Source organism: Somniosus microcephalus, chromosome 3 (assembly GCF_052327205.1).
Source record: "Somniosus microcephalus isolate GS21.2 chromosome 3, FLI_Smic_1.0, whole genome shotgun sequence".
NCBI classification, from domain to species: domain Eukaryota; kingdom Metazoa; phylum Chordata; class Chondrichthyes; order Squaliformes; family Somniosidae; genus Somniosus; species Somniosus microcephalus.
In genome coordinates, this window is record NC_140989.1 from 112,927,387 (window position 1) to 112,951,299 (window position 23,913).

General features: G+C 41.7%; 3 protein-coding genes across 8 annotated transcripts in view; 2 read left to right on the plus strand and 1 right to left on the minus strand.

Moving 5' to 3' along the window:
* Positions 1-8,481, plus strand: part of LOC147121264 (rho guanine nucleotide exchange factor TIAM2-like) — a 433,746-nt gene extending 425,265 nt beyond the window's left edge. For all 4 annotated transcript variants that reach the window (XM_085981489.1, XM_085981486.1, XM_085981487.1 and 1 more), the window contains 3 exons: positions 907-994; positions 6,240-6,397; positions 6,974-8,481. In XM_085981489.1, the coding sequence (XP_085837615.1) occupies positions 907-994; positions 6,240-6,397; positions 6,974-7,605 (878 nt within the window). In that variant the 3' untranslated portion in view covers positions 7,606-8,481. The remainder of the gene's footprint in view (positions 1-906; positions 995-6,239; positions 6,398-6,973) is intronic.
* Positions 8,482-10,841: 2,360 nt separating this feature from the next.
* tfb1m (transcription factor B1, mitochondrial) overlaps positions 10,842-23,913 on the minus strand; it is a 59,110-nt gene continuing 46,038 nt past the window's right edge. For all 3 annotated transcript variants that reach the window (XM_085981492.1, XM_085981491.1, XM_085981490.1), the window contains 2 exons: positions 12,594-12,721; positions 10,842-11,184 (listed from right to left, as the gene is read on the minus strand). In XM_085981492.1, the coding sequence (XP_085837618.1) occupies positions 10,935-11,184; positions 12,594-12,721 (378 nt within the window). In that variant the 3' untranslated portion in view covers positions 10,842-10,934. The remainder of the gene's footprint in view (positions 11,185-12,593; positions 12,722-23,913) is intronic.
* cldn20 (claudin 20) lies at positions 15,875-17,009 on the plus strand. Its single transcript, XM_085981493.1, has one exon. It carries the CDS (start codon positions 16,019-16,021, stop codon positions 16,679-16,681), a length of 663 nt encoding a protein of 220 aa, XP_085837619.1. The 5' UTR covers positions 15,875-16,018; the 3' UTR covers positions 16,682-17,009.

Here is a 23,913-nt window from a genome sequence, read left to right on the forward strand (position 1 = left end):
GATAAAAAGCAATGGTACTAAAGTATTCATATAGCTCAAGATGCTGGGAGGATTAAGATATAGGGGGTGAAATTGGTCTTCAGAGGTAGCGCAAAGCAATAGAAAAGAAAATCGGGCACGGTGTAAAACGGGCTGCTGATTTGTTATCTCCCATTTTTTATCGCCCGTTTTGCGTTACTGCTGAATACCAATTTCATCCCCATAGTGTTTATTGCTGGGGAGTGCATAAAAATAAATGCATGTAATAATTAAAAGGTACATTGCTTGCTTGTATCAATCTGGTCAATGGATATGCCATGCATGCTGATTAGAATTAACTTATTCCAAAAAGTACATGTTAGTAGGCCTCTATTCCATGCCGTAATTAGTTCCAGGCCATTTATTCTAGCACTCTACAGGGATTGTAACTTTAAAAAATGTAGTACAGTTTCTGGTGAATGGAAGTGCCAGCAATATAGAAGTTCTGTATTTTTATAATCACCTTCACTTACAAACTTGAACAACCAAAGGATTTGACTTAACTTATTTTCCACAGTAAAAGGAATATATCTTAAAGCTCATGTGCCCAGATGTATTCTAACATGAGCAAGCAATTTATTCTAACATTTGAATGGCAGCGTAGCACAGAGCTGTAACTAGTTTTTGGAAAAACAGCACAGAAATTGCTTTTAGCAGCTGTACCCTTCAGGAACCATGGTTCAATTAATTCTTTATATGAACCATTTTAGATTTTTTTTCTATAAAAGCTGAACTATTTTATAGGCCATTGCAATTTTTGTGTCTTGGTTTACAGCTCCCGATCCAGAAATTCGAGCGTGCAGGAAGTGACGTAACTACGCTGCCAGGGACTTTTCTTTCTGCAATAATCACTGTCTTTTTCATTACTTGTGTTTTTTTTTGGTTCAGGCACAGATACCAACTGCATCTGGGAGCTAATCCACACTAAATCTGAAATTGAAGGGCGGCCTGAAACAGTTTTTCAGCTGTGTAGCAGGTAACCTGAATAATGTCTTGTCCATTTTCATATGTAAATGAAGACCACCTTTCAGAACAGTTTTAACAAACTGTTTCTTGATGCACTACATTCTTTTATTTTAATAACCCTCTAATTTTACACCAGTGATATCGTCAAAGAGTTGCATGAGTCTGTTACACTAATGTCTCTTGTCTTCCATTTGCCTATAATGTAAAATTTGGAGCTTACCCATTTACTAATCTGGGGCTACATTTATAAAAATGTACACTTCTCACAAAAAAAGCTAAATTCAGCTGCAATGCATGCTTTTTCAAATCAAAATAAAACCATTAATCCATAATCATAAAACTTTGGATTTAATTGGTTTTAATCAAAAGCAATTTTAAGGAGCAAATAATTGAGGTAAGTGATAAACCTTTGCTACTGTCTTTACAAAGTATAATGCAGAAAGGAGTTGATGTGCAGCATTAGTTAGGTGCTTAATGCTTCCTCCCATATGGAACTTTGCTCAAACATTTGTGCGTGAGGCAAGGTGACTGAAGTTGTGTTCTATGTAGAAGTTGCCAGTAGATATAGTGAATTACTTGCAGTGCCAGGTAGGGAAAGCAGTTTTGTGCATCACACCAAAACTAGTATGTTGAGGTTTGCATTCTGGGTTTTATTGGATTTAACTATGTTGGAACCCATTCTTTGGGAGTAATTAGGCTGGATCTTGCTGGAAAAAGAAGTCAGTTAACGATGCACGTCATTATTAATGCGCAAATCGGCCAGCAAGTTCAGGGAATTTAAGAGATATGCAATGAGTTGTGAAACTCCAGGACTTTTTGATCAATTTACGCCGCTCCGTTTGCTTCGCACAAATGACATCTCGCTCTTAACCTCCCCGTTATTTTTAAGAACATGTTGGATTTGCACACCAATTGCCTGTTAATTACCAGCCTTAACTTTCTATGGTGAATTTAAGTGTTAAGTACCTTGTTAATGACATGATAATTGTTAATGCAATGCCAATCAACCTCACAACTGTTCAATCTCCTACTGCATATAGTATATTGTTCGAAATTTTTAAAATGTAATTTCACATTTTTAATTTTCTTTGTTACTTTTCCTTTCTGTCTCTCGTTTCTTGTCCCCTTAATACATCCCTTCTTTCCCTCTTTATTTCTTTCTGTATCTTATTTGACTCTAATTCACCCACCTTCTCTGACGTCCTCTCTTTCTCGAACCTTAAATCTCATTGGTTAATGAAATACACTGTTGGTCCCACCATTCACTATAATCCCAGATGCCCCATTGCCTCCGCCACGTCGTTATCAGCTCGCACTTCCAGCAAGTTACAGTGCAAAAAATATTTGAGCTGAAGGGTGTAGAAAAAAGTCGAATGCTGCACGCCGTGAGCTATCCAGCTCAGTTTAACCTTAAAACCAGAAGGCTTAAACATAATACAATTTAAATTAAATCAAAGAAAAATTGTGATTAATCTAAACTATTCTCAAACTGAATTATAGATAATCTCCTTTCTGGCAACGTGTTCAGTTCAAAAGCTGCTTAATTGTCAGTAAAGCTTCTTATTGCCTTTACTGTCTATTGCCACCTTCTGCAGGTGGATTCAGGAAAATGAACTGCTAATTTCAATTTCTTTGAAAAGTACACTTATATGTGAGCTGGCTAGCTCAAAAATTAATTTCAGTTGGGAAGCCCATACAAAAAAGAGCTATTGAGCCGGATTTCACAGTCGTTACACTTGCATTTGCCCATAGACTTTCCATGGGGTCTTGCACAGGAAGTTCCTCTCAGCCAACTATCGAAAAGGCGCAGCGCCCTCTACAGAACATCTGGGACCTGTGTGAACAGGACAAGCAGCTGTGTATCTCCTTAACCAATCTGATTGAAGAATCATTAATGAGCAGCACAGAGTCTGAACCAGGAAGTGTCAGTTAGGATAGTGAATTCAATGTCAAATCAATTACAGAAAGCAAAATAAAGAGAGGGAAAGAAAGATTGGACGGAGAGAGAGAGAAAATGTTTTTTAAAATATATATTTTTAAATCTCTGACAATAATTGAAATCAGCCAGTAGGCCATATGGCCCCTCAAGCCTACTCCACCATTCAATAAGAGCATGGCTGATCATCGACCTCAACTCCACTTTCCCTTCCGATCTCTCCCTTGATTCCCCTAGAGTCCAAAAATCTATCTATCTCAGCCTTGAATATATTCAAAGACTCAGCATTCACAGCCCCCTGGGGCAGAGAATTCCAAAGATTCAAAACCCTCTGAGTGAAGAAATTCTTCCTCATCTCAGTCTTAAATGGCCTACCCCTTATCCTGAGATTATGCCCCCTAGTTCTAGATACTCCAGCCAGGGGAAACAACCTCTCAATATCTACCCTGTCAATCCCCTTCAGAATCTTATATGATCACCTCTCATTCTTCTAAACTCCAGAGTATAGGCCCATTCTACACAATCTCTCATCATAGGACAGTCCTCTCATCCCAGGAATCAATCTAGTGAACCTTTGTTGCACCGCCTTCAAGGCAAGTATATCCTTCCTTAGATAACGAGACCAAAACTGTGCACAGTACTCCAGGTGTGGTCTCACTAAGGCCCTGTACAATTGTAGCAAGACTTCCTTACTCTTATACTCCAATCCCCTTGCAATAAAGACCAACATGCCATTTGCCTTCCTTATTGCTTGCTGTACCTGCATGCTAGCTTTCTGTGTTTCTTGCACAAGGACACCCAAATCTCTCTTGAACACCAACATTTGAAAGTTTCTCACCGTTTAAAAAATATTGTTTTTCTATTCGTCCTACCAAAGTGAATAACCTCACATTTTCCTACATTATACTCCATCTGCCACCTTACTGCCCACTCAGTCTATCTATATCCCTTTGCAGACTCTTGGATGTTCTCCTCACAGCTTACTGTCCCATCTAGCTTTGTATCATCAGCAAATGTGGATACATTACACTCGGTCCCTTCATCTAGGTCATTAATATAAACTGTAAATAGCTGAGGACCCAACACTGATCCTTGTGGCCCCCCACTAGTTACAGCCTGCCAACCTGAAAAAGATCTGTTTATCTCTACTCTGTTTTCTGTGCATTAACCAATCCTCTATCCATGCTACTATATTACCCCCAACCCCATGAGCCCTAATCTTGTGTAATAACCTTTTATGTGGCACCTTAGCAAATGCCTTTTGGAAATCCAAATATACTACAGCCACTGGTTCCCCTTTATCTACCCTGCTAGTTACATCTTCAAAAAAACTCTAATAAATTTGTCAAACACAACTTCCCTTTCATAAAAACCATGTTGACTCTGCCTAATCATGTTAGGATTTTCTAAGTGCCCTGATACCACTTCCTTAACAATGGATTCCAGCATTTTCCCGATGAGTGATGTCAGTCTAACTGGCCTGTAGTTCTGTTTTTCTCTCCCTCCTTTCTTGAATGAGACTCCGCACTTGTTAATATTCATTTTTTGTGCCAGAGAGGTTGTTTCGCTTATTAAGACTTACATGTCATTAAAAGGGAACTTACGTGTGATATACCTATCAATTTATCCAATGAAAAGCGACGAGTTAAGAAAGTAACTATAGGTTTTTATTGGCTAAATAACAGAGCCCACCCTCGTGGGTGATCGGATCCAACAAGGAGGAATACCAGCCAGTCGACCACCTTTATACCTGGGCAGGTAGGTGGAGCCGTGGGCGGAGTCAGCAGTGGTCAGCCCAGGTATAACAGTGTGACAAGAGGCGACCTCGTATAGTGATACAACAGTGTGAACGGTGATAACCATAGAGTAACGATATAACAGTGATAACTATAGTGTAACGATAGTGAACAATAAAAGTGGTTTACTACAACGTGGACAAGCCCTAACCTTTTCTGTGTATATATCGGGTAAGTACAGCAACTTCACGTCATTCCATATGTTTCGATGGTGAGTCTCTCGGCGAGATATCATTATTGCGCAGCTTCTGGAGGAGCAGGCCAATTCAGACAGCAACTTCCTGATGTACACATTTAACTGCGCATGTCTGGTCGCTGAATGTTACTATCCAATTGACACGTTAATAATGGTAAGCACCGTTAGCCTCACTCTTATTTTTACTGTAAAATCCAGCCCAATGTTGTTCTTCTCAAGTAATAGGATGATTAGGAATTTCTACTGAATGTTCTTTATTAGTTTTCTTTACAAGATTGCATATTAAGTTGTCTAAAATGTTACTCAGTTTAATATCTAGACATTTAATCCAATATCATAATTGAGTAAAAAGTAAGACTAGCTAAATGGGAGCAGATCAACTATTTGCCTTGGCCAGAGTCTGCTGCATGGTACAGGGAGCTAAATATAATTGAACCCATACCCAATCAAGGTGTTGTTGCATATCTAATGAAAATATTAGACACAAGTCAAATAATCCACGGACTAGTAAAAATGCTAGGTGCCTGACATTCAAATACACTACAAACTCATCCCTAACTTACCACAAGGAAGTAATTATAATTACTTGGTCATGTGGTGGTGTGCTATAAAACACTGGCATCATGTTTTAGGATGGCAACAGATTATATACTCCAGTAGCTGTGAGTTAAGCATTGTTAGCTTTTGCCAGTTTGTCTCGCAGCTGCTCCTATGTTGGTAATCATGCTATTGATAAACTAAAAGCACGAGGAAGTAAAATAATTCCTCGTGGTAAGTTAGGGATGAGTTTGTAGTGTATTTGAATGTCAGGCACCTAGCATTTTTACTAGTCTGTGGATTATTTGACTTGAGTCTAATATTTTCATTGATATGCAACAACACCTTGATTGGGTATGGGTTCAGTTATATTTAGCTCCCTATAACATGCAGCAGACTCTGGCCAAGGCAAACAGTTGATCTGCTCCCAGGTTTTAGCCAGTCTTACTTTTTACTTAGCCACTTTCAGGCACCATCTAGTGGCTAAGTTTGACTTGTCCTCTAATTTTCCTTCTATCCCTGCCATAAGGACTTTGCTTCCACTTGTTGCCTCTACTATCATTGGAAACTTACAGACCCCACATCCTAACACTCCTTTTGATAAAGTGTGCTAATACACCAAAGAGCAGTGTGCCACTAAGCTACCATCATATATTTAAATTTTCAATGTTAAGTATTTCTTTCCAAATTCACAATTGTTGCTTTCATGTATTTCACTGGCATAAAGCCTTTTGCTCTTAAAGGTGATATCACGTTTGCATTTATTTCACTTTATTTCAACTATTTTCAGTGATCCCGAGAGTAAAACAAATATCATTAAAGTAATACGTTCAATTCTGAGGGAGAATGTTCGCCGCCATATGACCAAGTCAGAAGTACCACCTGAGAAACTGAATAAAGAACGTATGATTCCTCTGAGAAATAGAGTGCCATCCTCCGCCAAAATTGGTAAGAAAACATGAAAAATCTGCTTTAGCAAAGTTTGCATCAGTGCCTAGCCAAAGTTTTGACTGTCTTGGAAATTAAATTCATTTAGGTGTAGACAACTTAATCTAATGCATTTTTCTTGGATGGATACTAGGATTAAAATTTCCCTGTATCTGTTGTACAGAATAACGGATGGTCAGGGGATGCTGAGAGAGGGTCCTCTGTGGTTTTTGGACTGGTACATTCACTCAATATATGTTCTTTATAAACCTACTTTCCAACTTTCCTTCGGAGATTCCTCCTGTCCTACTCCTTTTATCCCAGCCATACCAAGGCCAACTGTCGCACCAGCTGATCTCTTGCTAACTCTGTTCAAACCAGGGATTGAACTTGGGACCTTCCTGGTTCATACTGCAGTATAACATGGGGTGTATCTCTGCAGTGAGATGCTGGAAGAATCTCACATGAACTAGTCATGTACAGTCGTAAAACCAAATCTAGATCACACCCCTGTCTGTAGTTTATGTCTAATCAATATTTGCTGTTTCTTAATGGTGACAACAACTTGATCTTGTGTTTCATTCTTCTCTATTTCAGCATCAACTCGAGCATCAAAGTTGTTCAAACATTCCCCATCTAATTGGAGTCAGGACTCTGGGAGATGCAATGCTGCTGATTCTGATGAATGTAGCCTGAGCAGTGGAACTCAAAGCAGTGGCTGCCATACCTCAGAGAGTGGACTGGAGCATAGCAGCCTTTCATATCCAAAGCAGGAACACAGTGGTCCAGAGGAACAACAAGAAGATGAAGTAAAGGAATCTGACATTTTGAGTGATGAAGAAGATTACTGCGAATCCAAGAATGAGACTTTGACAAATGAAATTGAGGTACAATTTGAAAAAATGCAAATTGAAGTTGATAGTAAAGCTGATGTAGAGCAAGCACCAAGTAAACAGTTGGAAACAGAAGAGGTGGAACAAATAGATGATCACCCCAGGCTTGTGCGAGGCCATTTCTGTCCAATCAAAAGAAAAAGTGCCAGTACAAAGAAGAACAAAGGGAATCTGTTAGCCATGCATGAGCACAACCGATCTCTGGATAGTCAATCTGATGGGCCAAATGTTGACTTGAATTCTGTGTTGGAGAGAGAGTTTAGTGTCCAGAGCCTAACGTCCGTAGTTAATGAAGACTGCTTCTATGAAAACATCGAAAGTAATGGAGAGCCTTAGCTCCAAAGTTTCAAATGGGTGCTGCTCTTTACAAAAGGATCAGGAATTAAAGTTAGTTTATTGTCTGTCTTTATTTTAAGTCTCCAAGTTGTACTGTTCTGTCCAGTTGTTTTTGGTTTTGAAAGTAAAGATTGCAGAAGCTTTATAAAGGAAAAAAGGAAAGCAATGTTTAGTTTGCCTTACTGCTGTCTGCACTAAGACCACAGTTAGCCTCAAAAACGTAGATTTTAAAACTTGTTTTCGTTAAAGAAAATATTAAGCACAGAAGTCAATTATTTATTGTCCATTGTGGACAATAAAATTATTGTTTGGTTTCTATAATACACTAGTTTTGTATTGGATTTGCAAATAAGGCAGGTATTGAACACCAAAAGTAATATTTTCAAGAAAGATAAAATTGCTTATTTTAATAGGCTGTAAATCTTAATTTTATTTATAGATGGAAAATATTGGTTTACATTAGCCCCAGGATATTGAACAGAGAGAATTTGTTACATTATGTCCAGTTTTAAATTTTTAAAAAGCTAAGTACGGCACTGTGTTTGTTCTATTTTATCTGTGTTTGCCAAGGTAAACCTCTGGTGGCCTGACACGCAGAGCTCTACTTATTTAACATTGTCTTCAGCACTACAGGCTTTTGTTGAGGCTGCAGTGGTGCATATGCCTCTTAATGCTAGCATATTCTTATTTAGGTATTTTTTTGTCTTTGTACATAAACATTGGAGGTTGTGTATATTGTAATTTTATGAAAACTGTCTGCATTGTAATATTGGTTTTAATTGGTTATATTTTGTATTCTGTTGAACGACTACTTGACATCAAATATGCTGAAAAAGTGCTTTGATGTGGAATAAATATGCACAGTGTATTCAAGAAGCTCTGTGTAGTTCTTTTCCTATTGATGTCACTACAGTGAGGAAACATGTCATAACTTGTGGTACAATATGCTTTGACCATGATAAGTCCAATTAAACCTTTACGAAGATGCTAACTTTGGTACCTACTGAACTCACTCATTTGTGTCTATATACAAGGATCTTTTTTGAAACAAATCCCTACCTCAGACTGTACACTGGGGTATCATTTTAGAGCTCTAATATACGGTGCCTTGGAATAGTAGGATACAAGTTTGTGTGTGTTACCCGAATGTCCTTTCTGATTTTGCTTGTGCTGTTGGGAGAGTTGGACAACTAAATTCAGATGCTTCCCTACAGGACAGAGGGAGATATGCACCAAGTTGTTCTTGTGCACTTTCCAGCAGGGAACGTCTGGGAGGAAGAATGATGTAAAATTGGATTTAAAAAAAACAAAATATCCAATTTAGGGGTTATATGTACAATATATTATTCAAAGCAATTATACTTGAGATTAGAAATGGCTTCCTTCAACTTGGATGTCATTGGAACAGATACTTTGATTGAGTACTTATCGCTCCTTAGATTTTCCATTAATTTATTCAACCCATTCTTATTTGAACAACTGATTTGTATGCAATGGGTTGACAACTGCATTAAAATAGTGCACAAGAGAATGTTATGCATGTTAACTAGTACCCAAAACATTGGGTAGATTTTTGACTTGCTAGGGTGTAAAACTGACATTGCAGATCAGCTGCCCATTATCGAAACTGGCCCATTTTCATTAAAATCAACGGAAAAATAAATCGTGAGATTCCTAAAATGGGCAACCGATCTGCAACACCAGTTTTACATCTGTGTGATGTGTTGAAAATTGACCTAATTGTCTCTTTTTTCATTATTGGAATGTGGCCATTATTGTCAATCCCTAGTTTCCCTTAGCGGTTGAAGACGACCGCTCTCCACCACCTTCTATGTAGCGGTTTGTTACATCTGAATGGCTTGAGAACATTAGTGAACCAGTTGGGTTTTTATGACAATCTGACAGCTTCAAGTTCACATTTACTGATGCCCGCTTTCTATTTCCAGATTTTTAAAAACTGAATTCAAATTCTCCAACTACCATGGTGGAATATGAACTGGATTATTAGTCTAGGGCTCTGGATACTCGTCCAATAACAACTACTGCACTATTGTTCCTGCTTCTTCAATGATTTGGTACTACATTAATCATGCAGTTCTTGTAGTGGAAATATACTTTGTTGTGTTCTAGTATTTTTGTGAACTTTCTAAAGTGCTGCTACAGAATTGTCAGCTGATTGGTGTACAACCTTAAGCGGCCTCCTTTTAAAGTGCATCATCAGAACTGGAGCATCAAGCAATTGAGCATTCAAAAGCAGACTCCAGTTCTATGGGAATGAAGTATGTGTTGGCACAGCCAATGATACCTTTACAGAAACATTACCACTAGGACTGCATAGTTCATAATGGTCTGAATAACATATTTTATGTGTTGCGATTGTTACTAAACTAATTCAATAAATGTTATCGCTTCTAGAAACATTATAGAGATCAATTATACCATCCATCGCAGTGCAATGCAATCAGTGTGGAGAAGTTCGTGAGATAAGCTGCTGTCATTAATTTAAACTTACTCTCTTTGCATATTGGTCTCGGCATGGGGAGTCCAATTGATGCATGGACATAGTATCTGGTGTAACCCAAACTGTTGGAAAACTACTTAAAGGTAAGTGGCCACATTTGGGGGTGGGGGCGAGTTAAAAATTATTTCAGCCTCTCGAAAGGCTGAGATGGGGGGGTGGGGGGAGAAAGTTCATGTAATCAGGTGTTGTCTGGCCTAAATGCACATCCGTCCCTACAATACTACTCAATCTGGGGTCCTGTTAGTGGAGGTTGTTGTCTCAACTCCAGCACATTTTGTCACGTGATAGCTCCCTCTGCTGCACTCAATCTTTGTAACACCTATTAGCCTTTTTTGCTCTTGTCCCCCCAGCCACCTTGAGTATTTCCCCACTAACACCTCATCTCGACCTCTCGGGCTCGAAAGGCCAAATGGCCTACTCCTATTTTTTTTACATTCTCTACAAATTTCAGCAGCTTCTTTTCAAGTGCTGGAATCTCATTTGTTATGCTGTATTTAATTGAAATACCTGCTGCAAGCTATTGTAATATTTTATCACAACGTTTCCTTCAGAACTTGCCTACCATGCTGCCAAACCAATTGTTGCAGTCCCTGAAAGTAATTTTCCAGTCCCTTCAGTTTCAAATCTGTATCACTTTGCCCAAGGAAAAAGTGAACAGCCTCAATGAAAGTAGCTTCCTCGGGTGCAATCATCAGGCTGGTTATGAAGCTTGATCTTAAAGCACATTTCTTTTAATGAGTGTCAATTTAAAGCAGTTAATAATGTAGCTTTAGCACCTCATACAGCATCCCAGCTCCTAGATTTGTCATCAACTTTCACTTGTTTCATACTCTTCAATGTGAATTTTTTCTTTACGTAAAAGCTTCTTTTGTCGTAATTCTTCTCTGAAGTTGTAAGTGAAAAAATTTGGGTTCTCATTGCACAGTTGGCCATACGCATCACAAAGGCCCCTGAACTGAGGTATAGTAAGTTCAGTTGGGCGGAGCGTCGGGTCGACATCAGCAGTACAAAACATTCGTTCTGTTAGCTCTGATCTCTGAGCTTCAGGAAATAAAATTCTGGAAAGGACAAAAACACTTTTTAAAGTGCATCTGTTCACAATGTTCTGAATTTTTATGCAACAATTAGTGTCCAGCTGCCATAAAGTGGATTGTTGTCATTTACAGTTCATATTTAGACCGGAAGAGTGTTAAGGAAGTATAAGACAAGATAAGAATTTGATTGTTTAAAAAAAATGCTCTATTTATAAAAAAAAAAGCAAAATACTGCAGATGCTGGAAATACTCAGCAGGTCAGGCAGCATCTATGGAGAGAGAAACAGAGTTAACGTTTTAGGTCGATGACCTTTTGTCAGAACTGTTTCTCTATAGATGCTGCCTGACTTGCTAAGCGCTTTCCAGCATTTTCTGTGTTTAAACACATTTTTTAAAAAGACTTTAATCAGAAACTGGGTGGCAGTGAGTTAGACACTGGCCTTCCCTCTCTAGGAACTGTATTCAAATATTTTCTCATTTCCCCCCTCTCTGTTGACTTCTCCCTAGGGTACAGTTCCATATGCATCCAGTATCTTGCAAGTGGACATTCTTCATGTGTGAACTTTGGAAATGAGAAAGGACTGAGCACTCCAACCATGGGCAGCATCACAGCCAAGTCCATCGCTGTCCTCACTGAGGACCACTTGTGCATTTACAGCAGAGATCTTGCAGACAGGACCCAACTAAAAAGAGAAGTTGCTCCGCTGTGCTTCAGAGTCAGTTTTGGCCTCACACCTGACTTACAGTCCATAAGTTTGGCATCTGTGCAAAGCCATACTGCTTTGCACCAACACTAACTTGTAGTGTGATTGCATTGTTAGGCACTCTGATAAGCTTAGTGATCAAAGTCTACTACTGTCAATGGAAAATATTTGTTTTGAAACAGGAGGGCAAGATTGAAGTGTTTAATTTAAATTGAATAGCGTTAATATGGCGGGGTGCTCTGTGTGGATCGGTTAAAACCAGGAGCTAAAAGATTACTTAAAAATCAACTTCTTTCACTTAATGTTTATCTTATGGATCTGATTGCCAGCTAGCAGAAGCATATAAAAAATAGATCAATTCCTAATTCACCAGACTTGATGTCAAGGCAGGAGGGAGATGAAAACAGACTGGGGTCCTGCAATGGAGCTAAGCAACAGGGCAAGCTGGGTGGGCTGAACAAGCTTTTCTCATTTGTACTTTTGTGAGATGTGAACAGTTTGATCTAAATGCATTTTTGATGACACACAGGAATCAATATCCATGTTCTCAAATGAAAATGTGTAATTTTACGGTTAGCTGCAGCACGTGAAAGATCTTTCATTATTGTTTTGTTCTGGTAAACCAACTGCACCAAAATATCAGTTGTATACAAAATATATTACAACTGTGATCAATTTTCCTTAATATCACAAAAATAGATCAATGATGGAGACGGGACTAAAACTTACTCAACTCCCCTTCGGCAGTACTTTCTCCTAAAGCTGAAGACACATCTCACCACTTTTTCCACCAGTTTGAAGGGTTGATTAATCTGTGGTCCCACCAGAGGAGTAAAGTGCACAACCCCTACATCCACCTAGAAACCAGAAATTAGATTTTACAGAAGGAAAAAAAATACACTTATCTATACTTCATGTTTTCAGATTTATCTGTTGGAGAGTAAAATGGGTTTGATCTACCACACATTGGGCAGATTCAACCTTTCTGCATAGCTAGAAATGATTAAATATGTCTTCCACTCTTTAGCATGTAGCTGAACAAATTAAAACCCCTTTGCAACTGAAGGAAACAAATCATAAAAAGCCCTCACAAAATGTAATTAACATATCCAAACCATTTTGTTTCTCCAGCTAAGTCAGTTCACTTCCCTACATTTCTCCACAAACAACCTCCAATACAAGAAGAAAAGCTGACAATTCCTCACGTCTGGTACTATAGAGGTAGTGCCTATATAGAGGCAGGGTCAAAACCTGTACTGCAATGATGTACATTTGGTGATTTATGTTCCCACAATCAGGAAGAACCAGTACAAATTGTTATGTGTCAGTCATTTGTTGAGGAACTCGGTGCCTTAGGAGGCCAAACTGTATCCACCATCTTCATAGTCTAGGAATACCCTTCAAGTTCAACTGCTTGTAGCCATGTGGCTATTCCGGTCAGTTTTATTACATATTGTTAATCACTAACAAACTGCCTCAATTCTGAATAGTTTTGAGTTTCATACATTTATTAGGAAATATATTCAATTCTCACCAGTTCTTAAATAAGTTGCACTTTATAGAATGTTTACAACATTTCCAAATCCACCAAATTCAAGTTTTAAAATCAGACATTTCAAATGTATATGGACTTTAGCAAGGCTTTTGATAAGGTTCCACATGGCAGACTGGTCACAGTGTCAAGTTGGATTCAAAACTGGCTCGGAGACAGGAAGCAGAGGGTAATGGTTGATGGGTGTTTTTGTGACTGGAAGGCTGATTCCAGTGGGGTTCCGCAGGGCTCAGTACTAGGTCCCTTGCTTTTTGTGGTATATATCAATGATCTAGACTTGAATATAGGGGGTATGATGATACTAAAATCGTCTGTGTGGTTGATACTGAAGGAGGAAGCTGTAGACTGCAGGAAGATATCAATAAATTGGGCAGGTGGGCAGAACAGTGGCAAATGGAATTCAATCCGGAAAGGGCTAACAAGGAAAGGGAATACACATTAAATGGTAGGACACTGAGTAGTGTAGAGGAACAAAGGGACCTTGGAGTGCATGTCCACAGATCCCTGAAGGTAGCAGGCCAAGTAGATATGGTGGTTAAGATGGCATACGGAATGCTTGCCTTTATTAGCCGTGGCGTAGAATACAAGAGCAGGGGGGGGTTATGCTTCAAATCTATAAAACACTAGTCAGGTCTCAGCTAGAGTATTGCGTGCAGTTCTGGTCACCACATTACAGGAAAGATGTGATTGCATTAGAGAGGGTACAGAGGAGATTTACAAGGATGTTTCCGGGAGTAGAGAATCTTCGCTATGAGGAAAGACTGAATAGGCTGCGTCTGTTTTCCTTGGAACAGAGAAGGCCGAGGGGAGACCTTATTGAGGTGTATAAAATTATGAGGGGCACAGATAAAGTGGATAGCAAGGGCCTATTTCCCTTAGCAGAGGGGTCAAAAACCAGGGGGCACAGATTTAAAGTAATTGGTGGAAGGTTTAGAGGGGATTTGAGGGGAAATTTCTTCACCCAAAGGGTTGTGGGGGTCTGGAACTCACTGCCTGAAAGGGTGGTAGAGGCAGGAACCCTAACCATATTTAAAAAGTACTTGGATGTGCACTTGGACCAAGAGCTGCGAAGTGGGATTATGCTGGATAGCTCGTTGTTGGCCAGCGCAGACACATGGGCCGAAATGGCCTCCTTCTGTGCGGTAACTTTCTATGATTCTATGAAATACTTTAGTGAGAATTTATATACACTGAAAAAGGAGCTGCAAGCTTTTATTTGGAATTTTTGGTGATTGATTGAAAATACATTTTAATGTAGTGGATTGGTAAAATTGTACTTTTCTATTAGTTAAATCATAGAATAGTACAGCACAGAAGGAGGGCATTCGGCCCATCGAGTCTGCGCCGGCTCTTTCGAAGAGCAATTCAGTTAGTCCCACTCCCGTTCTTTCCCCATATCCCTGCAATTTCTTCTCCAAGTATTTATCCAATTCCCTTTTGAAAACTACTATTAGGGTGGTGGAAACTTATTCATCAAGCAGTGCATTCCAAATCCTAACCACTCCGTGCATAAAAAAGTTTTTCCTTACATCGCCTCTGGTTCTTTTGCGAATCACCTTAAATCGATGCCCTCTGGTTATTGACCCTTCAGCCATTGGAAACAGATCTATCTGAACCCTTCATGATTTTAAACACCTATCAAATCTCGTCTTAGTCTTCTCTGTTCGAAGGAGAACAACCCCAACTTCTCCAGTCTATCCATGTAACTGTAATCCCTCATCCCTGGAACTATTGTAGTAAATCTCTTCTGCACCTTCTCCAAAACCTTCACGTCCTTTCTAAAGTGTGGTGCTCAGAATTGGACACAATACTCCAAGCTGGGACCGAATAGTGGTCCTACCTATCCAAGTTGCAAGGGTTGGTATTTTCAATTAAAGTAGCTTGTACAAATTGCTCATCTCCACTCACCTACAGCCTGCATCCATTTCACAAATAGTGCATAGTGGTGATAGATGTAACTGGATCCTTATTTAACATCCACCCGACCCAGATACAGGGATAAAGGCGGGCAAGCTTGTGGTTCCCTTTATATTCAAACAATTAAAACATTACAAATAAAATAAATCCCAAGTGGGGAAAAATATTTTAAAAAATACAGCTCTTACACACTTGTTAAACGAGTCAAATAATCTCTGAATGCTGCATTACAAATGGCTAATCACAGGCAGCATGTCAGACTGGAAACAAATATTCAGTTTATTAATGGAACAGGTTGTAGTACTGCATAAATCTGTATTTTCAAAAGCAGGCAGCCCTGTTGCTAAGGAAAAACTGATGTCACATGAATTGATCTATTCACACTAATTTGTAAATTCTCTTTGTCCTGTAGGTAGCTGGGCTGAGAAGGAGCTTTATCAGTGCAGTATTACTGAATTTAGTTCTCAACCATTCATTGCAGTTCTGGATACAATTTCTCTATAGGTAAGGTTCTTTATTTTGATTTTTATAAACTGCGATTATTTTTTTCATTTAACTGAAGTTTTAAACCACGTTTTATAACAACTATTATTCCCTTACGCAGAGCTGAGAACGAGCCCGATTAATTCCATTCCATTAATACAGAATTAAACCGGAGACTCCAGACACAAGGTGTCAGAAGATAATGGCTTCAGCAGGCCTGCAGATTTTTGCACTCTCTTTGTCTTTGTTTGCTTTCCTAGGAGCAATTGCAACCACCGGGCTGCCAAACTGGAAGGTAAATACCTTTGCGGAATCAAATATAATCTCTACAACGACACACATGCAAGGTCTCTGGATGGACTGCACGTGGTATAGTACAGGGCTCTTCAGCTGCAGGTTTAACTTCTCCATCTTGGCCCAGCCTGTGTACATTCAAGCCTCCCAAGCTATGATGGTTCTGTCATGTATTTTATCAATGCTGGGAATCGGTATTTCCTTGCCTGGTATGAAATGCGCAAGATGGGGAGGAGATCGACACACAAAACGTTGTGCTGCCGTCACAGGAGGGGTCTGTTTCATTACTGCAGGCATAATGTGTTTAGTTCCACTGTCCTGGTTCACAGCTGAGCTAATAAGCCACTACTTCAAACCATCTGTCTCAGAAGATAACAGATATGAAATAGGAGGAGCAATATATGTTGGATGTATTTCTTCAGGGTTCTCATTTATCGCAGGTGCAATTTTCTGCACATCCTGCAACAGGGAGCCACAGAGCGAAAACATTCAACTCTCAAACAGACAGCACTACCCTGAACCCCAGTCTTCAGGATATAAGACAGACTATTCCCTGCAAGATTATGTGTAAAGACCGATTATACATTAGTAGGTATGCCAACTGGTGTTAGTTCACTAAGATTGCTGCTTGGAAATCTGACAAGAATATTCTTAATCTTAGTTTATGTGGACATTTCTTCTGTTGTCGCAAAGGTAATGCCTGTTGTGCAGAGACAAGGACTCATTTGAAAAGTTAATTGGGCTAGTGTCAACGATTGTAATAAATGTTCAACTATCTAAATCCAAATGAAAGTCTTTTAGTAGGTTTCAAAAATTGGAGTACTATGTTAAAAGCATTGTTTTTGATGTTGTAAGCAGATTCGTTTTAGACAGTATAATATAAAAATTCTACAAAAGGAATTTCAGAGGCACAAAAGAGAAGCAGTGCATACATGTGTTTTGCTAGTAGTAGGCTATATTTGGATAAAAACATAATTAAACATTTGTCTCCAAGAATGTGTTAAAAAAAGCAATTTGTGAGGGGGGTCATAAAATAAGATATTGCAACACCAAAATAATTTTGTTAGAGTGAATTCAAAATCATATGGCTGTCCATAAAATAGAACATATGTTAGCCCAGATTTTCTGATCGCAGGCCTCCCGCGGGCGGAGGGCTGCGATCTGGAAAAATCTGCGCCCTGACCTGAGGGCTCCCGGGAGGCGCACAGTTCCGCTGCTGGGCCTCTCCAAACTGCCAGTGCGCAGGGCCCATGTATCCCAGAGGCGCAGGTAGTTCGCAGTGTCCTTGGGATCACATGGGCCATGGGGAGCCAATCAGAGAAGGGAATCTCCCTTCATACATTTGACAGGAAGACCTGTCAAATATATGAATGGCGATCACCCCCAAAAACATAGCAAAACTTCAAATAATTTTTTTTTTAAATCACATTTTTAAAATGACTTGAACTTACATAAATTAACTTTTAAACAAATTTAAATTTTTGAAAAAAATAATTAGTTTTTAACGGGGCTAAAAATAAACTTACCTTTCTTTAAAGTATTTTTAAATGATAAATCAGTGGGAATTTTTTTCTTTTTTTTTACTTTTTTCAACTCTTATCCTGGTTTTACCAGGTGCAAGAATTGTAAGTTTTCTGCAGGCGGAGGGTCTCCAAAAAGCGGAACTCTCCACCCACAGAGGCCCTTCTGCCGGGCAGCCGGAGGATCTGTCAAGAGCGCATGTCTGAAACCGGCATTTCCGATGTCCCTACGGGTGAGCACACAGCGCGTACACACCCGTAGGGATCGGAATATCCGGCCCGTTCAAAAAGTGGATGGTCCCTTGCACCAAACCTTGTATCGAACCTTAGTTAGACCACACTTGTACTGTGCACAGTTCTGGTTGCCATCTATCTATATATATAAATCGGTCGATCTGTCTGTCTGTCTGTCATCGCGTGTGCATCTGTCGGGTATGCGCTCGAAAGTTACAGGGCGTACCTACGCGCGCGTTACCTCCAAAGAAAGCTTACGCTTCCGAGATGGTTTTAAGCGTATTTACGTTTCGGCCGGGCTAAAATCGCGCCCGCGGTATCCGAAAAACCTTAACATTCCGCTCATTAGCATCTCATTATCCACTCATTAGCGACAGAGTGACCTCGACCAATCGTACGCCGGGTTGCTGGTGTGTGCCGCCGGGCCAATCAGTGCGTGTGTGGCCGGGCCTTATCGTTCTGAACCGAGGTGAGTCGCCGCCATCTTGATTCCAAACTTTTCCTTTCTTTTTCCCGCTTTCTGCGTCTTAAAAAAAAAACGTTGCTTTTAAAACACACAGGCCTAGAAATTCACTGGCCTTAGCGCCGCTTTTGAGGCGCTAGAGGGCCTAGCGGCGAAGTTATGGCCAGTTTTGAAATTGACAGGGGCCCTAAATCGGCGTTAGGCCGGTAGCGCTGCGCCGGCACCGATGACGTCATCGGTGTGCGCAGCGTCCCGGTTGCCATGGTAACCCGCCCGAACTCGGAAATTGAGTTGCGGCCGCCTCGCCCGTGGCAGCCGCAAGCAACGTTCTGGCAGAGGTGCCTTACAGAACGTTGCGCCGGCGCATTAAAGGCCCCGCGGCGGCCGGCCGCTTTCCCGCCGCCCGCCTGGCCGCAGCTCCCTCCCCGGACTTCCCCCCTCCCCCCACCCCCCCCCCGGAACAGAAGCAAGCCCGGCACTTGTCCGAGGTGCCGGGCTCATTTTTTAAAAGATTATCGCGGGCCACGGCCGGGTGCAGGCAGCTCCTCCTTAAGGGAAGGAGGAGGCCTGCACTTCCCGAACCTGCCGCACCGCAGCGCCGAAATTCAGCGCATAGCGCCAGTTTTCAGGCGCTAACAGCTTTCAGCAGCGCCGGCAGCCGTTTGGGCGCAGAAGTAGTGAATTTTTGGCCCGCCCAGCGCGACTTAGCTCCGGCACTAACTTCCGGCGCTAAAGCCGTCGCTGCGCCAAAACCCAATTTCTAGGCCATATTGTTTTAAAAAAAAATGATTTAGAAAGTAATTAACTTATCTAATCTCATTAATTTTCCTACCTTTCCCCGTTTTTCCAGGTAGGCCTAGAAGCCTCGGCGTCTCCTCCGCACCCACGCCCGAGCTAGGCACCTCCCGGCCCCACTAGAAGGCTGGAGGGCCGAGCCTCAGCCCAGCGCCGCTAGGGTGCGCGCGCAGCAGGAGCTGAGACGCGGCGTCTCTCTCTGGCTCGGCCGGGCTTGCTGAGCGTCAAGCGTTACCCTGGCAACCGGGCCCTCCGGCCGTCTCGCACAGCCGCAATGTTGAAGCCAGCTCGGGAGGCCGGTGCTCGGAAGATCGCGCCTCCGGAGTTCGGTGCTTGGTTGGTGGGGGGGCCAACCTCTGGAGTTCGGGGGACAGGGATCAGGGGGCTCGTGGACTCTCCCCCTTCCCTCCCCCCCTCCTCTCTCCTCCTCCCCCGCCCCTTCTTCCCCCCTCCTCCCCTCCCCTCCCCCCCTCTCTCTCTCTCTTCCAACAACAACATGCCCTCGAAAAAGCCTCGGCACCGCCGGGCACTTCAGCTAGTATAATATAAAAAGGATATAGTGGCACTGGAGAGGTGCAAAAACGATTTACACGGATGATACCAGAAATGGGAGGTTATACCCATCAAGAAAGGATGAACAGGCTGGGTCTCTTTTCTCTTGAAAACAGAAGGCTGAGGGGTGACCTAATAGAGGTCTTTAAAATTATGAAAAGTTTAGAGAGAGTGTTTCCACTTGTGGGGAAGAGCAAAACTAGAGGCCATCTATATTATATAAGATATATATAAGTCACCAACAAATCAAATTGGGTAAAGAAGTTTCTTCTGAATTCCCTGAGAGTGGTGAGAATGTGCAAGGATAGAAGGAGGCTCGAGCAGAGCATGGACTAGTTGGGGTGAATGGCCTGTTTCTGTGCTATATATCTAGTATGTCTGTCTGTCCGCTATACACTCAAAAGTTATAGAGTGTACCTACACATATGTTATAATATCAAAAGAAAGGTTATGATTAGGGGAGTGTCATAGCCGTATTTACTTTTTGGTCAGACAAAAATTGTTCGGACAGTATACAAAAAAAGTTCAAAAATCCGCTCATTAGCGTTGAGTGACGTGATGGTTGACCAATCGGTGCGTCACGGGCGGGACCTAATCCTGCAGCCTCCCGAAATGTCGCCGCCATTTTTTCCCCAACAGCGAGCGGGGCAGCTGTGTTGGCCCGCGAGGTGAGTTGGGGTCACTCGGGCCGGGCCTCACAACCGCTCGGCCCGAGACACAGAGCGGGGGAGCGGCAGCGGCCGGCCATCAACCGCGCGGCCCGATACACAGAGCGGGGCAGCGGCCGGCTGGCAACGCCGCCCCCCCCCCCCGAGCTAGTTCTATATAAAAATGGGGAACACTGTGAAGTTATGGGAGCCTCTCATATGTATCTTAAAAAGAATCAATGCTGCATATTCATCAGACTTGTGTCCTATGATAACTAGTGAACAGAACTTTCAGGTTATATAACTGCAACAGGTCATTTTATTGAAGTGAACTTTGGAGCTAGCTGTGAAACAAGGCTTAAATTAGATTTTTTTTCCTAATTAGGTGACAGAAAACTTAGAACAGGAAAACTTTCAAGATAAACCTGCACCATAGTATTTTAACACTAATAATTCTCAACAGAATATAACGTCCGCACAGCCAGAGGAAAAAAATGGAGATAGATACAATAGAGCTAGAAGGCCGAGCAAAACAAGTACCAGGGCACAAATTAAATATCACAGCCTGCCTTCCCTGTCAATGCAAATTCATTCTACTTCCTTCCCTCACTGTTCAGTAACAAAGCCAGCTCCCTGACTGCCCACTTTATTATTCATTCTCAACACAACTGCCTTTGTTTTTCAGTCCCTGCTTTTAACTACCATGGTTACAGAATTTCCTTAGCAGGATCCACCTCTGCGCATCAGACTAAGGAGCTTTCATCTATTGGCCTTCAGTGTTGCTGTTACCATTGATGGCACGCAGCTGCCATTTTCCATTCAAGACCATTTAGGCTCATTTCAGGCTACAAACATTGACAATGAATTACAAAAAACTGCATCTGGATAACCTCATTTCAGTGCTCTGCCTTGCTTCACCACCCCCTACTCCCAGACCTGAAACAGAAGAGATTAAACCTGGACCAGCTATAGCGAGAGGGAAAGTGGTACAAGAGAGTCCCAATGGTTCTGGTTGCTATCACTTCCCCTACCTGGAATGTTACCAAGAGCCCTGCTCGTTTGGTCTCAACAGTTTGTTACTGTTTATGCGGCTATCTCTCACCCAGATACAGGAAACTTTCTGGTATCCGGCACTGACGGGACCGAGTTGGTGCCGTCCCATCAAAACTGCTGTATAAACCAGCGCTAATGTTAAAACATACGGAGCTTCTCGGCTCCGTATGAAACAACAAACCCTGTTGCTTAGCAACAGCTTCAAAACAGTCGGCCGCAGCTTAAAAGCATCGCTGTAGCTAAGCAACAGCTTCAGCTAGACGCTTGGGAGCCACGACTGGGGGAAAAAAGCAATGAGAAGTAAAAAAACTTATAGGAAACGGCTCCTGAATTTTGCCGGTAGATAGAGCTTTCCGGACATTTAACCTCCGGTTAAACGAAAGTTTCCTGTATGTGGCTGCTGCCCAGCATGCAACTTCAGGTTTGCATCTTCCACCACCCCACAAATGTGGATGTGGTTCCAGCCCTGTGGCCTGGCCTCTCCTCAGGTCTAACAGAACGCCCATTCTGAGCACTGTGCTTAAAGTTGTGGTTGGCAACTGCCAGCAGCAAGAATGCTATTGTTGGAAATGTGTACTGAAAGTCTGCAGAATTGTAGAAAACACCAAGCAACAAAATATAAATGCAATAGCTATAATTGCACCAAGTTCAGTTTAGCAATTCAAAAGCAGCAGAAAGAGTACAAATTAGGCAACTTATCTTAAAAAGCAGTGGAGTTTGGCTGTGGTTTTATATGTCACAGGGAATGAGGAGCTACAATGCAGCTGCAGAGAATTAGTCACTGGGCCTCATTACCATTAATTTAAATAATTTTGGTGAATGTAATGAGGTCAGCATGCATATACAGCTAACCTCCAAAAGTTGACAAACTCCTCCTGCAGAGTTGGAAACTGAGCATCCAGTGGACATACTGGCCCAATTCTGTAGGCCTCCAGCCAGGCCCCCCTCTCCAAGCATGACATTGGGGAATCGGCTCCCTCATGTAGCTACTTCACGTCCATCTTTACTCAAGCAGGGCAGGTATGGCTGATCTACACGGATCACTTATTATCTGTGCATCACGCTGCTCACACCCCTCTGGCTCACAAAAGGGAGAGGGAGATTAACAGCAAGTCTGTTGAAGTGTTGGCAGGGTTTGAAGCAGAAGGTACTTGCTTCCCCTTCCTGCTCCTTCTTCGAGCTTTGTTGTGGCACAGTAGGAGAGGACTAGAAGACTTGTAAGCATAGGTTGCTGAACAGCACAACTCCCATTTGGTCTTCAGTACGATAAACAAGACAGTTTCATTAACTTCACAAAATACGTATTTTGGTGCAACAGCATGAGAGTAAACAGAAGATAGTGGAAAAGGCTGTTAACTCATACATGAGCAATGGTTACATGGGCGAGGTACTGGATGAACCATGGAACCATATCCCAGCATCAGGAGAGGAGGGAAGGGGAAAAAGCACATCTACTTTGCCAATCACAGTAGGATACAAGAGGAGACATATGATACCACATAAAAGTCAATGCTGTAAACATTCCAAAAAGTGTACAGGATTACTATAAAGCCAAAAGAATGTTAAATAAGTAAATTGAACACACTAAACAATTACTCAAGAAGTCTAAAAAACAAACTTAGTTGGTCCAAGCAGAAAATTGGAAAACACTTCAACTTAATCAGAGAAACTATGCAGTGTAGAAGTATGATTTTTTAAATACAATAAAAGTAACTTGGAAAGCATTTCATAATGTTCTTGCTAATATACAGTATTTCTATGGCCACACTCCTCTGCACACCTTAAATTAATTACAGGTTGAGCGTCCCAGATCCGGACTCCGGAACGATTGTGGCAGGGGTCCGGAATCCATAAAATGTTCCAGATCCGGACACCCTGAGGGAGGCTTACCAAAAGCGCAACCTGGGCCCAGGCATTTCCAGACTCGGCCCGTGTTTCTGATGTCCGAAATCTGGAAATATCGCAACCTGGGCTCGGGCGTTTCCGGACTTCGAACATCAGAAACACGTTCCGAAGTCCGGAAAAACCTGAAAACCAGCTCGGCCTCGGTCCCGAGGTTGCCGGATTCAGGACATTCTACCTGTACTACCGTATATTGTGCTATTTTAAAAATCATTTTATTCCCTTTTAAGACCCCCTTCCTTAAGCAAAGGAGAAAACTTGCTCCCATGATTTTTCCAAATGCTGCCAAGAGGCACATGACTCGCTCTCTAGTCTTTCCTCCACCTGTGGGAACTTGCCTTGACTGAGGTGAGGAATGTTGCATGGTTAAATTGTGGAGAATCAGTGCATATTCACAAATCCTTCAAAGTGGCAGGGCAAGTTGATAAGGCAGTTCAGAAAGCATATGGGATGCTTGGCTTTGTAAATAGGGGCACTGAATGCAAAAACAAGGAAGTCAAATCAGTGCTTAGGCCTCAACTGGAGTATTGTGTACAATTCTGGGTACCGCACTTTAGGAAGGATGCTAAGGCCTTGGAGAGGGTACAGAGGTTTACCAGGATGATACCAATTTTGAGGGACTTCAGTTATGTGGAGA